This window comes from Cibotium barometz, chromosome 16 (genome assembly GCF_041138505.1).
Source record: "Cibotium barometz isolate CiBa-2024 chromosome 16, ASM4113850v1, whole genome shotgun sequence".
Taxonomy (NCBI): Eukaryota; Viridiplantae; Streptophyta; class Polypodiopsida; order Cyatheales; family Cibotiaceae; genus Cibotium; species Cibotium barometz.
Genome location: NC_141061.1, coordinates 1,358,818 through 1,374,924, shown reverse-complemented (window position 1 = coordinate 1,374,924; position 16,107 = coordinate 1,358,818). Strand labels below are relative to the sequence as shown.

The 16,107-nt window shown below is 42.5% G+C and overlaps 1 protein-coding gene across 1 annotated transcript; it reads right to left on the bottom strand.

Annotated features, from left to right (window-relative positions):
* Positions 1-9,863: 9,863 nt before the first annotated feature.
* On the bottom strand, positions 9,864-15,404 carry LOC147630249 (pentatricopeptide repeat-containing protein At4g18520, chloroplastic-like). Its single transcript, XM_086810094.1, has one exon. The coding sequence runs from the start codon at positions 14,895-14,897 to the stop codon at positions 11,856-11,858; it is 3,042 nt and encodes a 1,013-aa protein (XP_086666220.1). The 5' UTR covers positions 14,898-15,404; the 3' UTR covers positions 9,864-11,855.
* Between the last annotated feature and the right edge of the window lie 703 nt (positions 15,405-16,107).

The window sequence follows — 16,107 nt, the reverse complement described above, 5'->3', positions numbered from 1 at the left end:
GATGTGGTCATGGCCATGGTTTCACTAGCTAGAGGAACATATGGGTCACTAGCTAGGATTTCATCTGGATCTCTATTTAGGCTTGTGTTAGATGGTTCTTGCACCTTTTCTTGCTTTTGTGGAACAGTTGATGGCTTTGTCAAAAATCCCAGGGATGTCACGCTAGATGGACTTCGTGTAAATTGGCTAATGGCTTGTCCCATTGATTAGAGGCTTGAGTAACTATAGGTGCCTCTGCCTTTGATTGACAGCTCTTGAGATTTCTTGGCATGAGTAACAATGTTTTTCTCTTTTCTCATTTCTTCCACAAAGTGATCCAGTCCCAGCATCATCAAATGAAGACTCAATTTGATTCCAAGGTCTTCGATTGGCTACTTACACAAGTGCTTGCCAAACCAAAGGATAGCATTTCTTGGTGACAAGATCCATAAGCATGTTTGTTGCTATGTTATACTCCCAATCTTGTCCCTTTAGAATTCCTTCTGTCCATGTGCTTAAGGGTCTTTGAGAAGTCTGCTCAAGGTTCATTTGTATGGTACCAAAGGTCTCTTTTTGAATAACCCTAGAGCTTGAAGTAGGTGATTGAGGAGAATTTGGGCTATCTTTAGGGGAAGTTGTTGTTATGTCCACTAGAGAGTCCAAAGAGCCAATAGAACTAGCATTTGAGCACCTAGCACTAGCAATCGGTCCTCCTTGTGGATCCATGGTGGAGTTCTCAATTGAGCTAGGCATATCATTTATTTTCATAGCTTGTGAGCTTGAGCTAGGAAACTCACTCTCCTTGGCTGGCCATAGCCACATTGGTAATGAGCATCTTGTTGCCATCCCCCTCATGTGGACGCATATTTGGGGCTTGTTTTTCTAGAAAGCCTAGTGGTGGCATGATAGAAGTAGCACATGATGGGTTTGTCACAACAATGACATATTCATGTGGCTGGACTTTTGAGTGCTTGCTTGTACTATCCCATGTGGTAGCATAGATGTAGGTGCTTGTCTAAAAAGGCTTTTCCCTTGGTGTTCATTTTGTACAGTAGCTTCAATGCAATCAAAGACTTCTTTCAATCTTCACCTTTTGTGGCCCCAGTGATTGCTTGCATAATCTATGGCTAATAAATGTAATAGCATTGGTTCGAAACCTGGTCCATGAGAATCTGGGTTGCAATATCATACTCCCAATCCCTAGCAATAAAGTTTCCTTTGGTCCAGGTGCCTAAGGCACTTTTATACATGGTTATTACACTTATAATGGGTGTGCTTGGGTCCATGGAGGGGGCAAGGTTGGTTTTAACAATGATTGCATCAATGTTTCTTGTTCATCTTGAATGGATGGGGTGGATTGAGTGGCCTTTGAGATGCCCTTTGGAAGATTTGATGAGGTTTTGTCTAACTTTTTTGCTATTGGGTGTGCCGGATGATCCGGATCCGCTGGTGGGGATGAGGAAAAGGTGGACGATGTCAATTCCTGGGCAGTCACAAGGCTTGCTAGTGGTTCCCTCTCAATTTGTATTACATTCTGGAGGTAATCTGCAACCTCTAGTATGGATTCCTCACCTTTTGCGGAGGCACCCACCCAGAAATCACGAGATTTCACACCAATTAACGCCATATATGGCTGTTTGATATTGCCACTCTGGGCGTTTATTGTGCCACGGCCACCTTTTTCCAGATCTTCAGTCCCTTCAATTTTCAACACGAGATTCTGTTGTCGTTGTTGTCAGGAAGAAAAGCAAAGCGCTGAGATTGCGGAGGGCTATGCGGTAACAGTATAAGGCCGTTCATCCCCTTTTTTTTTTGGGTCGAAATCGGGAATAGGAAGGTGCGCCAACTGTGAGCGATGGCTGAAACTGCCAGATGGCAAACAGTTATTTCCAATGGCTCAAGCGTGGAGTAATATGGCGGTGGTGGGAGGAGATGGCAGGGCCCAGGTGGTGGTGTCAGCCTTCCGCAGCTGTGGAGTTGGCTAGGTCTAATTACCGGATGAAGTTGGCCACCATCGTTGTAACCACTTGCAAGAGGAGCTGGGGCCAACCAGGTCGAGGAGACAGAGCCGGCTGTTTGCTCTTAAGGCACGAATGGAAAGTACGGAGGAAAGACACAAGTGCAAGTGGAGACATGCACGCTTCAAATAGCTCTCATAATAAGGAGCTGCACCTCTAATGATAAGATGATGTGTTTCGTTTCTCCAAAATATATATTCATCCGTGCATGCGATAGAGGATGAGAGGAGGCTCGGCTCGCGAATACTACACCTTAAGGATTTAGGGCGCCGTGCTTTTCTGTGGCTTTGAAGCATGTGACGATCGTGGAGTGCAGCCTAGCATGCTCGACGAGGAGGTGGATTACGTGCTCTCCGCGCCATCGAGCTTGTGGCATATACTATGGCCAGCGCTTCCTTACGCTCTATGACTCTTTTTTTTTGGGGGGGGGGGAGAGGGGGGGGGGGGGGGGGGTACTAGGTAGTAGTAGTAGTCAGCGATCAGATAAGGGGGGCTGTGACCAGGAGGTTCCGTGATGTGCGTAGGCCATCTGACGTTCATCTTTTGGCAGGCGTGAAACTGAAGGCGAGTTTAATGCATTTACTGCCACTGCCTGCATCCAGTGAAGTTTTGTTCAACATTTCTTTTTAAAAAAACCCAAAAAGGTAAGGGGTCTGCCACAAATTAAATGCTCACCTCACCCTACCATCTCATGCCCTCTTCATTAATTGAGAATTAGGACTAGTCACTAAACTAAGGGAGATTGATGCTTCACAGAAAACAAAGGGCTGCAAATTAAAATTCCCCCTTTTAATTTGCTCCAAATTTATATTTTTGGTTAAAAATCAATCCAAAAGGAACCGTTTGCATGTTAAACATAGGGCACGGAGCTCTGTTTTGGGGTCCATTTACTCTAAATCACCCTATTTCATGCTCAATTTCTCATTTTTTAAGAATTCAAAATTGCAAAATACAAAAATAATAGAGATGCAGAAAGTGTGAAAAACTTGAAAAATAAGCAAAATTAATAATACCAAACTGAAATTAAAGGGGTTGAGGGTAACAAGGAATGAAAAAACAAGAAATGGATACAAAAATGACCAAAAGAATGATTTTGGGATTTTTTTAAATTGAATCATTCGTTTCTCATTAGTGAAACCCACTTCAAACAAGCAAGCTGTACAAGATGCTTGACAAGAGACTGGTGTCTTGGCAACGGAACCATTTATGTTGGGCCTTTTGGCCACTCAATGGGACTCTTCTCTCATGCCTTGGGAAGCATAAACTCCAACACGAACCCAATATGCCATGGGAAACATAAGTTGCATTAGTGAGGCAACTCTCACTTACCTCTATCTTGTTTACTTGAATCAAAGACTCCTCGTAGTAGTTACGTCAATGGAAGCATGCCGAAGTAGCTCAACAAGGCCTCCACCACCACGCCTCAAGTGTAGCCACCACTGCTCTCTCTCACTCCCTCCATCACACACACACACACACACACACACACACACACACACACACACACACACACAAAAGCATTGAAGCAAGAGATAGGCAAGGTTTGAGAGAAGAATAGAGCACTATCTAGATAGGCAAGGTTTGAGAGAAGAATAGAGCACTATCTTCACTTGAGAGCATGCAAGAATGAGGATTTTGAGTTACAATTTGACCTTTATAATTGGCTCATAGTGTTCACACTTGACCGACCAATGTTAAAAATGAGGTCCTAGCACATCCAAGACTGCCTACACTAGTGCAAATATGGCGCGCCTTTCATATACATGCAACGATCGTGTATGTAAAATAATTAATTACAAGAGAAATATGGATTCTCTAGTGCCTAGGCTAATGAATGTGAAAAAATATGTGGTGGCCGAGACTGCGGTGGGATAGAAGTCTTCGACAGCACTTAACAGTCCATGAGGAGACAAAGGGACGATGACAATCATCCAAGGTTAGAGGCTGGAATCCCGTCTTATCAAGTTTAGCAGAGAGGGATGTCATGTGCAAGACATGTGCATGCTCATTCCAGGAGCTAATCTCTAATAGGCAACAGGAAAAGACAAGAGGTTTTGGGCATGATCCAGGCTCAGTTGTGTGCAAGAGAACCTCGAAAAGGAACAAGAGCCTGTTGGTTGCAGCTACAGTGCTAGGCGACACAAAGTTCAGGTGTCGGGTAGATTATTATTATATTGGCTGCTAATAGAACAGGTCGGCAAGGTCCCTTGCATTAGAAGAGCTTATAAAAGGCTATGCTGCCAAGTACATTGTTGGGTCATTCAGTCCTTTGTGGGCTGAGTCAGTAGACTAGGATTAGATTAGGTATTTTTCACCTTTTGAAGGACAGCCTAAGGCTTGCCATGAGTGTACACCTTTTTGTAGTATATGAATATACTGAAACTCAGCTATCTCTCTCTCCTCTCCATCTCTTGCTTGCGTTTTGCATTAGGTTGTTCCAGGATGGTAGCCCTAGATTAATGTGAGATCCTCACCGCCATCGAGCATTTATAGTTGCTACCTTGTCCTAGCTTCTCCTCAGCCCTACACATCTAGGCACCCTCCTCACCTCCGCACGATGTTGGACATCCTTTATGGACTCCTACCACACATCGATGGATAGCTCCCTCTCCACACTCACACCCCCGTATCCCCTACATCCACTTTGTATCCACGATAATGAGGATGGTGATCCTCTTTGATGAGGATGACGATGATGATCCATACATATTTACATTTACCTAGGGATTAGTGTTAGTTTTTTTGGTTATGTTGTCTTCTTTTTCCATGATGAGATTCTATGGACACATTGTACACCTTTTGTCTCATAGACCAGTTGGGTCTTTTACAAGATGTTAATATATCTTTTTCTTCTTCTTCTACCACTTACGCTTTGTGTTGGTACTCTAACCACACACCTTGGAGTAAAGGTGGGCTCAAGTGAGTAACATATGATAAGAATCACTCACAAGCATAGTCTTGGTGCTCCATAAACATTTTTGCTACACATAGTTTTTAGGCATTTCGGCCCATCAATAGTTTTATAGACATCTCGGTTGCCAATATAAATCCATTAAAAAATCCTCAACCCATGAGTTGTTATGTACGTAGTCCTAGTGAAGGAAGCCATAAATCCATATGATAATCATGTATACCATAGATACCAGGCTTTTCAACAATTGAAAATGTTTCCCTGAAACAACTCAAGACAAACAATTCACCCTTCTTCTTGTATACACATATAAGGGTAAGCACTTATTCAAAATGCATATTTGCTAAACACAAAACAAACAAGAATGGAAAAGTACTTATCTCTTGTTTGTCAAGTTTGTTGAGTCTGAAAGACATTTCTATGTGCTTTCATAGAATAACCCAAATACAAATAAACAGGTCCATGCACAAAATCAAAGTCTGTGCTTCCAAAATAGATTACATGAACTCATATATCCATAAGCCAAACATTCTTCTGCTCATGCTATATTCATGATGCATATCTTCCATAAGTGGATAGTTTCATAATGTTTAACTACACTAATACTCAGTGTTTATAGAATCATCTTCACACAAGAGTGTGAGAGCCAAAGCTCTGATACCAATGTAACTCCTTGGGAGCACTAGGGGTTTCACAAAACACTTGGCCATTAATATACTTAAACACCAGAGTCTTAAACATATGTCACTTAGTTCCACAAAATTGTAAAAGAGAAGGGCACATTTGACACCACGTAGAGGAAAGATTGGGCCGATCCTCCTCCCCCTTTTTGAGTATTTTATTATCCAAGGAGAAAAATATCATGTACAAGCTTTGGGGGAGCACATGCTCCACATTTATCCACATACAACTATGAATAATTCATATACAAGGGTTGTCATCAAAAAGCCCCATGAAAATGTCAAGAATATACATGTATATTCCGTGTGGATACCGGCCAAGGTAGCTTATCCAATAGCTCACATAGCTATCAGTAAACCCATATGGTTGAATCATAAGCCCATAAACCTGTTTGAGTACCCATATGGCTGAATCATAAGTCCATAAAGCTGTCCATAAGTCAATATGGCTGAGATACAATACCCCATGCCAATAGCAAGTGTGCCCAATGGCTCAACTTCATGCCCAATGGCAATAGCAAGTGTCCAACGGTTGTCCATTTATAACCAATTGAGAAAACAAATGCCCAATGGCTGAAAATCATAATACAATGATTAAATTCCCTTGCTTTCAATATTTCTTCATGATGGGAAGCCTTCAAAATAGTCCTCAACAACAGTCTTTAGGGACAGCCTTCAAGAGAGGGAGAAAGAAAGCAGCCAGCATTAAGGCAACCTGTAGCAATGGTCAAGAGCCATAACCTTGGAGTAGAGTGTTGAAATATACAAATGAATGGGTGTGTGCAGGAACAAGCCCTTAGCAAGAGGCTGTAAAAGAGAGTTTGTAAATGAGTGAGTAGCAGGGACAAGGTGAGAGGAGGTATCTACTGGGAGAGAATAAAGGGTAGCATGAGAAGTTCTAAGATGTGTGGAGATATTCTAGGAAAAGTGAAGAGGTGGAGAGAATCAAACAAAAGAGGTGGAGTGAATCAAGGAGAGATCAGTGGGATTAGATGCTTGGCATCTTGTGGAGTGAATCAAGGAGAGATCAGTGGAATTAGATACTTGGCATCTTGTGGATGTAAACACTATAAATTGAGGCATTGGCCTAATGAGTATTTGCTGGTTTTTGAGTATCCATGCCTGCATAAAGCTATCAGTTAATTGCTCACTAATCTTATCTTAATCATTATCTAATCACTTGCTAATGATGTTGATTCTTGTATTTGATCCACCATAGCTTATCACTTGGCTTGCATTTTAACATGGTATCAGAGCCTAGCTTAGGATCCATCCAATTTATGAGCTTATTTATCTTGCTAATCATCCTATTAATTAGGATTAAAAGATAATCAAAATTTTAAGCTCTTTTTAACTAAACCCCTGCACCCCTAGAGCTGGTGGAGGGGCTTGATCTCTCTCTAGCCTCAACATTAGGCAAAGAGGTCTTAGGCACACATAGACAGCTCCACGCTCCAGCCCATCGCATCAGATCATAAACCGCCGCCGGCGGAGCTGCTCCTCCTGATTTTCACCGATTTGCAGGCGTCAGAGTTCTGAGAAGCAATTTGTAGATCTTCTCTCTTACAAATGAAATTGGTCTAATTCCTCTTGGCCCTAGAGGTTTTCAAGGATTCTCTACATGCTGGTGATCTCAAATTTGTGAAATTCTTCAAGGAGAAGTGGCATCAAGATCTGCATCAAATCTGCAAGTGACTTTGGTAAAACAGAGATTAAACATTTAATGTTTGGTCAAATCTTTTGTTTCTTGGCTTGATCCTCTACTAGACTAACTGCTATTGATGCCTTTGAAAGGAGTTGAGCTCATTTGAACTCTAAGGTCCCAGATCTGGTCTCCCTGCACACTCTGTTTTTTACACACAAAATAAGAGATTATTTTACTAATCAATGATTAATCAATACTAATTACTGTATTTTGGTACACTTGAGGGTTCAAATTTACCATTGGGAGTATCTGATACAGATCTCTATAACTTCAAATTATAATTTAGAGATGGTTTGATACTCCAACCATTCAGTACAGATCAGCTACACTTGGCTTTATGTAATTTTTGGTGAATTGATGCTGATAAATCTGTTGTAATCATCATCTTGCATTTGTCCCTTGGTTAATGCTTGCAAATCACACTCAAATTCAAGTTATTCACAGCCAATGTTGCATTTGGGAATGCGCATAAGAATGAATGCTATATGCATTATGTATTATATATTGGGCACACATGGGTGATTACATCATTGTAAATATGAGATCAGACACTACTCTTGTCCAGAATAAGGCAAGAGGTAATACCTCCCACATAGATTTGGGTTTGCATTGCATAATTTAAAAAATGACACAAGATAAACATAAAAAGCACAAAAGATCTGTCAACAATACATTAAAATATATTGCTCACATGGAGCAAGAGCTGAAGGTCAAGCTCGTGGCCCCAGCCATGAAAGAAGAAGAACATCTCTTTTTAAGAGGAGGATTAATACCGAGAAGAAGAGCTAGACAAAGCATTGAAGGAAGACATGGACGCGTAAAGAGAAGCTGCCACAACAAGAAGACTGAAGACAAGAGAAGATGTGAGGCTCCAAGAAGTGAGGAGCCATGTGAAAATCTGTAAGGAAGAGAGATAGAAACTCAACAACCCAATGTAACCTGTCTCAACAGAGTAAAACCACCTCTAAGCCACCGATGATGTAGACCATGTGGTAGATGTATGTGTGACCCCTTAAGTCAAGGTCACGAGCACTTGTAGAAGCCTTGGACACATGGAGAGAGAGAGAGAGTGTCAAGGACTATGAGTTAGGGACTTGAAGCATTGGTCGTGGGCTACCAAGTAAGAGAGAAACTTGGTATAGGGTCCAAGTGTGCTAGGATTATTCACTTGAAGGGAAGTGTTGAAATATACAAATGAATGACTGTGTGTAGGAACAAGCTCTTAGCAAGAGGCTGTAAAAGAGAGTCTGTAAATGAGTGAGTAGCAGTGAAAAGATGAGAGGTATCTACTGGGAGAGAATAAAGGGTAATATGAGAAGTTTTAGGATATGTGGAGATATTATGGGAAAAGTGAAAAGGGAGAGAGAATCACGCAAAAGAGATGGAATGAATCAAGGAGAGATCAGTGAGATTAGATGCTTGGCATCTTGTGGATGTATACATTATAAATTGAGACATTGGCCTAATGAATATTTGTTGGTTTTTGAGTATCCACGCCTACATTAAACTATCAGCTAATTGCTCACTAATCTCATCTTAATTATCATTGCTAATGATGTTGATTCTTGCATTTGATCCACTATAGCTCATCACTTTGCTTACATTTTAACATAGAGAACTACCAAGAATAGTGAAGAGTTATTAACATGACAGAGACTAGTTTGTAGTAATAGACCTTGCTCAAATGAATACATAGTGCTCCAATTTATAGATTTGGAGCTCTCATGAGCTAGAATGGCAAGTAAAAGCTATAATGATAAGTGGAGAGTTAAGGTGACAAGTGTGAGGCCACTTGTCTCACTTTGCTTCACGGTCTTGCCACATGTCCCAATTTAAGAGATGGTTCCCACCCATAAACTTCATCTCTAAAATATCTCACCTCGTAGACATTCTGTCAAAGATACTTCAGCAAGTCCCCCCCATTTGCCTAGCGTACAAATGTAATGACAGGAACGGAATTCCATTGGGGATTGTCCAAAAATATAACCCTCCTAGATTTTAGAAGTGTGATCCTTAGTATTTATGCGAGCACTCTATAGAACCACATTTCAATACTAGATCTCTCCCAAATCCTCAAGAATTCGCCATAAATGCTTTCCACTTGAGCTGCAATGCCAATTCTGTGTTCAAGAAACCATCTCGAGCACCTAGACCAAGCTTTAGGCACTAGATCTTTTGTACTGGATAATCCCCCATTCCCAAAGCTTGTACTTTTCAAATATTAGATGTCTTGGAGTCCACTAGACCCCATTCATGTTGGGAAATGTCCGGGCAAGTGACGTCACCACTACTCAAGCATGCCCCACATCTCCACCAAAAAGGATGTGAGAGGATTTGTATCTAAGTGCTCAACCTAGAAAGGATGTGAGAGGATTTGTATCTATGTGCTCATCTTAAAAACTCAGCCTTGCAGGCCCATAGGGTTGCTATAGGGTGTGATGAGGGTTGACTATTGCTCCTGTTTTGGGGGAGCTGGCCTAGGAATTTTCTTGACTAGCCTGTAAGGAATACCTTGGTTACCACTACATTATACCAGAATTTCCACTTACCACTTATTTCTCTGTGACACATGCAAATGGATACTCTTATCCTTTGGCTTCATGAGACACAGCAGACCAATCAGATTACAGTCCACTGCCACTGTCTACACACTGTCCAGCAATCCCAACCAAAAGAGAACATACAGCATCCAACTAACCACCTTCACTTTGCTAGCACTTGCGCCAGTGGTTGAGACTGAACTTCATATTGCATTGCATGAACATCACACTGACAACGTTATTATACTCTTTGGAACAATGATGTATATACACAAATAGATGCTCCAACAAGACATCCCTTGAAGCCTTTGCAATCACGAAGTGTGCCTGCCTTACATGACTGCCCAGGGACAATATATTCCAGGGAAAAGCAGCAATCCCCTTCATCAAGAATGTAGCACATAAAAGTACAAAGGCTTACTGTATTGAACCCCAAGCTTACAACATCAATGGTGCCTTACATGAACCTCTAGAGATTGATGGAAGCCACGACCACCCCCGTCAGGAGGCTTATATACCACCCCCATCAGGAGGCTTCCTCCTTTCTGCCCGAGGAGCCTCTGTTCGTCCTCAGAGATCACCTGTCAGCAGCAGCAGCAGCAGCAGCAGCAATTCTCAGAGTCCCTCAGTCATGAACCCAGGTGTACCTTCTTATAGTGTGCCAGCCACACAGAGCTCCCTTCTGGCCATCAACAGCCTGGGTGGCTTCCCACAGCAGCAGGGTCTTGTTTTGATCTTTCGCCTGAAGAGGAAATCACCTGAAGAATCCACATAGTCTGCCCCTCTTCACATACGACTTCCCACAGTCGATGGTGCCACCCACCAGTGATGGCCAGCGCTGGCTCTTCTGAGTGGCAAGCAACCACCCGTTGTTTGCATGAAGTCGGTTCACCATTGCCTCCACTACTGCAGTTCACCATGCCATGTCTGCATTCTTCCCTGAAAACATCTTCGATGTTTTGCGAGCCTTATTCTCTAATAGCTACCTAAGGTTTACGACTATATCTGAGCTTCTAAGGTTATAACCATATAAGAGAATAACACACATAGAGCAATGGTTTTATGTACAAGGACTCCACAAGACCTATTACTCCCCACAAGGAAGAAGTAAGGAAACCTAGACAAGATAACTCCTACCCATATTCTTATGCCCGAGACTAAAAGGCTCACACTGAGCTATAATACCCTATGAAAGGATGCTATTATTTAGCATATGGACCCAAACCTAGGTGAAAGTCCTACCATACCCCTAACCCAAGATGAAAAGAGGCTAGCAAAATTATCCCTCACAACATCATCACCCCAAATATCGATCTTGCTTGCATACTTGATAGCTGCATACATTATCATTTGCCTATCTTCTTCACCATCGTAATGTTTATCATCTACTCCTCTCAGCATCAAAAGAAACCTGCCTCAAGATACATCGATCATGCAAACCATGTCCACTCAGTTATTTTCCCATGGTAGCCATCATATAAGAGAAGCCCGATAAGATATAGCTGCATCATCCATGTCTGCAGCATCCATAAGCATTGAGTTAATGTACAGGCCACTCAAATCAACCTCCATGTTAATATAAACCATATTACCGAAGTAGTACCAGGATCTCAACACCAAGGCATCATCACAATCATTGGCATAAAGATCATCAAAGCTAGACAATAAGTCTTTTGCTCAAGCCTGAAGCTCTTGGGCATTCACATGATTAGTTCCATCCACCTACCCGCTCACCGGGCATCACTTGCCACTCTCCAGAAAGAGCCATGACACTTCCACCCATCTCAACCTCATCAACAAAAACATCACTGTCACATGGACAACCTGCTGCCAGCAACACCATTGCATCTTGTATCGTAGCCTGCTTGTAATCACTGACACCAAATGTAAACTAGGGACATAACCTTCCTCTTATTTCAGAGGAAGATCTTCTAGTTTTTCATCAAAACATTTGCTTCAAAAATGTCTACTATCCGCAACCAAAAATGAATGCCCAAATTTGGTGCTATCACCAGTAAACCATCAATACCCTGACCTCGTCAATGCTTGTTTTCCCATTATCATTGCCTTCACCTTGTTTGCTTCCTCTTGCTTGTCAGCACCTGCATAGAGGTGAGACAGTAAGACATAAGCTGCAGCATCCTTCTCATCCAAACGCACTGCATGTTCAAAGGCTTGTTTTCCAAGCTCCACATTTCCCCAATTTCTACAAGCATCCAACACCGTATGCCACACCACAAGATTAGGACAGAATGGCATCTTCTTGATCATTACTACTGCGTTATCTAATTGACCTGCACGGCCAAGGAGGTCAACCATGCACGTGTGGTGCTCAAGAGTTGGAACAATGCCATATTCTTTACTCATGGCCTCAAAGTATGTCTGACTCTTATTCAATAAACCTGTGCGACTGCATGCGTTGAGGACAATAATGAAGGTGACCAGATCTGGACTTATGCCTTCTCCTAGCATTCTATCAAAGAGATGAAAAACATTTTCACTTTCTCCAAGCTGGGCATACCCTGCAATTAGTGAATTCCACGAGACTACATCTTGGACTGGAAGCTTGTCAAACACTTTCTGTGCTATGGCAAGTGACCCACATTTTGCATACATATCAACCAAGGTGTTGCCGACAAGGTCTCTTTCCAATAGCCCCTTTCTGGTAATCTCAGCATGTATTTCTTGACCCTTGTCTGTGGCTCCTATGCTGCCACAAGCTTTCAAGCTGCAAACAAACGAGACAAAGTTCGGGGAGACACCCTCAATTTGCATCTCTTCAAAATACTTGAGTGCTTCCTCACCATGCCCATGTTCAGCATATCCTGTAATTAGTGCATTCCACGAGACTATGTCTCGAACTGGAAGCTTGTCAAACACTTGCTGTGCTTTGCCAAGCAAGCCACATTTGGCATACATATCAACCAATGCATTGCCAACAACAAGGTCTTTTTCCAGTAACCCCTTTCTAGCAATCTCAGCATGTAGTTCTCGACCCTTGTCTATGGCTCCTATGCTGCCACAAGCATTCAAGCTGCAAACGAATGTGACAGCATCAGGAGAGACACCCTTGAGTTGCATCTGTTCAAAGCACTTGAGTGCTACCTCACCATGCCCATGTTCAGCATATCCTTTGATTAATGCATTCCAAGAGACTACGTTTTGAGTTGGAAGTTTGTCAAATACTTGTGCCGCTTTTGCAAGCCAGCCACATTTAGCATACATATGAACCAAGGTGCTGCCAACAACAAGGTCACTTTCCAGTAAATCCATTCTTTCAATCTCAGCATGTATTTCTTGGGCCTTGTCTGTGGCTCCTATGCTGCCACAAGCTTTCAAGCTGCAAACAAATGACACAGCATTCGGAAAGACACCCTCAAGTTGCATCTGTTCAAAACACTTGAGTGCTTCCTCACCATGCCCATGTTCAGTATATCCTGTGATTAATGCATTCCACAAGACTACATCTCGAACCGGAAGTTTGTCAAACACTTGCTGTGCTTTGGCAAGCAAGCCACATTTAGCATACATATCAACCAAAGTGCTGCCAACAAAAAGGTTTCTTTCCAGCAACCCATTTCTTTCAATCTCGGAATGTATTTCTAGGCCCTTGTCTGTGGCTCCTATATTGCCACAAGCTTTCAAGCTGCAAACAAATGTGACAGCATTTGGGGAGACACCCTCCTGTTGCATCTGTTCAAAGCACTTGAGTGCTTCCTTACCATGCCCATGTTCAGCATATCCTGCAATTAATGCCGTCCATGAGACAACATCTCGAAGTGGAAGCTTGTCAAGCACTTGCTGTGCTTTGGCAAGCGAACCACATTTGGCATACATATTGACCAAGGTGCTGCCAACAACAAGGTCTCTTTCCAACAACCCCTTTCTTTCAATCTCATCATGTATTTCTCGTCCCTTGTCTGTAGATCCTATGCTACCACAAGCTTTCAAGCTGCAAACAAATGTGACAGGATCTGGAGAGACACCCTCAAGTTGCATCTGTTCAAGACACTTGAGTGCTTCCTTGTAATGCCCATGTTTGGCATATGCTGCTATAAGTGTATTCCATGAGACTACATTTCGAATTGGAAGTTTGTCAAACACTTGCTGGGCTTTAGCAAGTAAGCCACATTTGGCATACATATCGACCAAGGTGCTGCCAACAAAAACATCTCTTTCCAACAAACCCTTTCTTTCAATCTCAGCATGTATTTCTCTACCCTTGTCTGTGGCTCCTATGCTGCCACAAGCTTTCAAGCTGCAAACAAACGTAACAGCATCTGGAGACACACCCTCAAGTTGCATCTGGTGAAAGCACTTTAGTACTTCCTCACCATGCCCAAGTTTGGCATACGCTGCCATAAGTGCATTCCATGAAACTACGTTTCGAATGGGAAGTTCGTCAAACACTTGCTGTGCTTTGGCAAGCGAGCCACATTTGGCATACATATCAACCAAGGTGCTGCCAACAAAAAGGTCTCTTTCTAGCAACCCTGTTCTCGCAACCTCGGCATGTATTGCAAGGCCTCTTTCCAGATCTTTCAGCTTTGCACAAGCCTTCAATAAGGCCACAAAAGTATGCCCACCAGGATGTACAGAACCATCCTTTTGCATTTTCTGGTACAGGATGAAAGCATGCTGTGGTTTCCCACACTTAATATAACCTTTGATTAGGGAATACCAGGACCACTCATTCCGATACACCAACCTGTCAAAAACCTGCTGGGCATCGCGCATGCTTCCAACTTCCACTAACATCGAGACGAGGTAGTTCCCCAGTGATCTATGAGCTTCCAGCCCACTTTTCCGCATGTAGGCATGCAAGCGCAGCCCATGCGTTTGATCTCTTGCTTTCCTGCACTTATGCGAGATGCTTGCAAAGTCCTCAATGGAAAGCTGAGGCAGCACCCCTTCTTCCAAGGAATTCAGTGCCTCCTCTAAGCTAAGCATCCTCCAACCACCACTATTCTTGACTTCATCAAGGCTCTGGGTCGCTACGACTCCTGAGGACTGGCAAATTGACTTGCAACCTGCTGGCATATCTCGGAAATAGCGCAGCATCATCCCATCACAAGCCGTCTGTTCCTTTCGAGCACAAAATCGCACTCGAACTTTTTACTCAGATTGGATTGCACCAGCCGTACATTCATGGCAACTCCTTGGAAAGTTTATGCTTGGAATCTTGGGCTGCCTATGACACGCACACGGGAAGAGCAGAAAGAAGGGAAGACAACCACTTACTTTGCTCTTTCGGTCGGTTGTCCATCCGGTGAGAAGGATCCCACAAGTAGTCCTTCCACAAGTGCTCGGCCCTGTGGGAGGGCAGCGAAACATGTTGAATGTGAAAGTTGTAAGAGGCACCAAAATGGCAGGTGTGACCTTTCTCTCACAAAGAATGGCTTCCATTATGTTCCATAGATTGAAGTAGGTAGCTACATGAGAGGAGCTAATAGTCTGCCTCCCTGCTGACACGATTCATCACCTTTCTTAAAGACACAACTGAGCTGTTTTTTTGGAATTCCAGGCCCAGACGGCACATCCAGGCTCCACAAAAACGGCATTTCAATGAAATATATCAAGCCCTTACAAAAGAACGTTTCAAATTTAGTATTTCTTTGGTTAGCCTAGAAAACCCTTAGTTTATAAGCATGTGTTTATTTTGACCGGTTTAAAAAAATGCTTTTATGGAACCCTGATCCAGATGCAAAAAAGGACAAAAAGTAAAAAAAGGACGAAAAGTTCCTGATTGCTGATTGGTCACAGTTTTCTAGGTGGCTTTGATTGGTTGGACTTCTCCAAACAGAAAATTGCATTGTAGGAGGGCAGGAGGGCACTAGTGATTAGTGTGGCCACACACCGTAGTCTACATATAGTTGGAATTGAAAGGGTAGGGCCATGTTAGGCTAAGATTGAATGATTTTGTTTAATATTCTTATTTATTTTTTCTTGATGTTATATTTAATATTGTATTTATTTTGTTTTGCAAGACCCCTACTCCGTTGTTCTAATCTAAATGTAAGAACCCTACCTCGTTGAGCGCTCTACCCCTTAGAATAAGTCTTTCATTGTACATTTAATATTGTATTTGTTTTGTTTTGTAAGATCCCAACCCGATCGTACCCCTTAGAATAAGTCTTTCACTGTAAGATCCTTACCTCCTTGTTCTAATCTAAATGTACAATAAAAGACTTATTCTAAGGGGTAGAGCGACTTGCTCGGGGTATCCCCTACATTATCTCTTTAGATGGCTATCCCAACAACCTCTACCGAGGCT

Coding starts and splice junctions, on each gene's coding strand:
- LOC147630249 (XM_086810094.1), bottom strand. CDS start 14,897: ATGATGCTGCGCTATTTCCGAGATATGCCAGCAGGTTGCAAGTCAATT.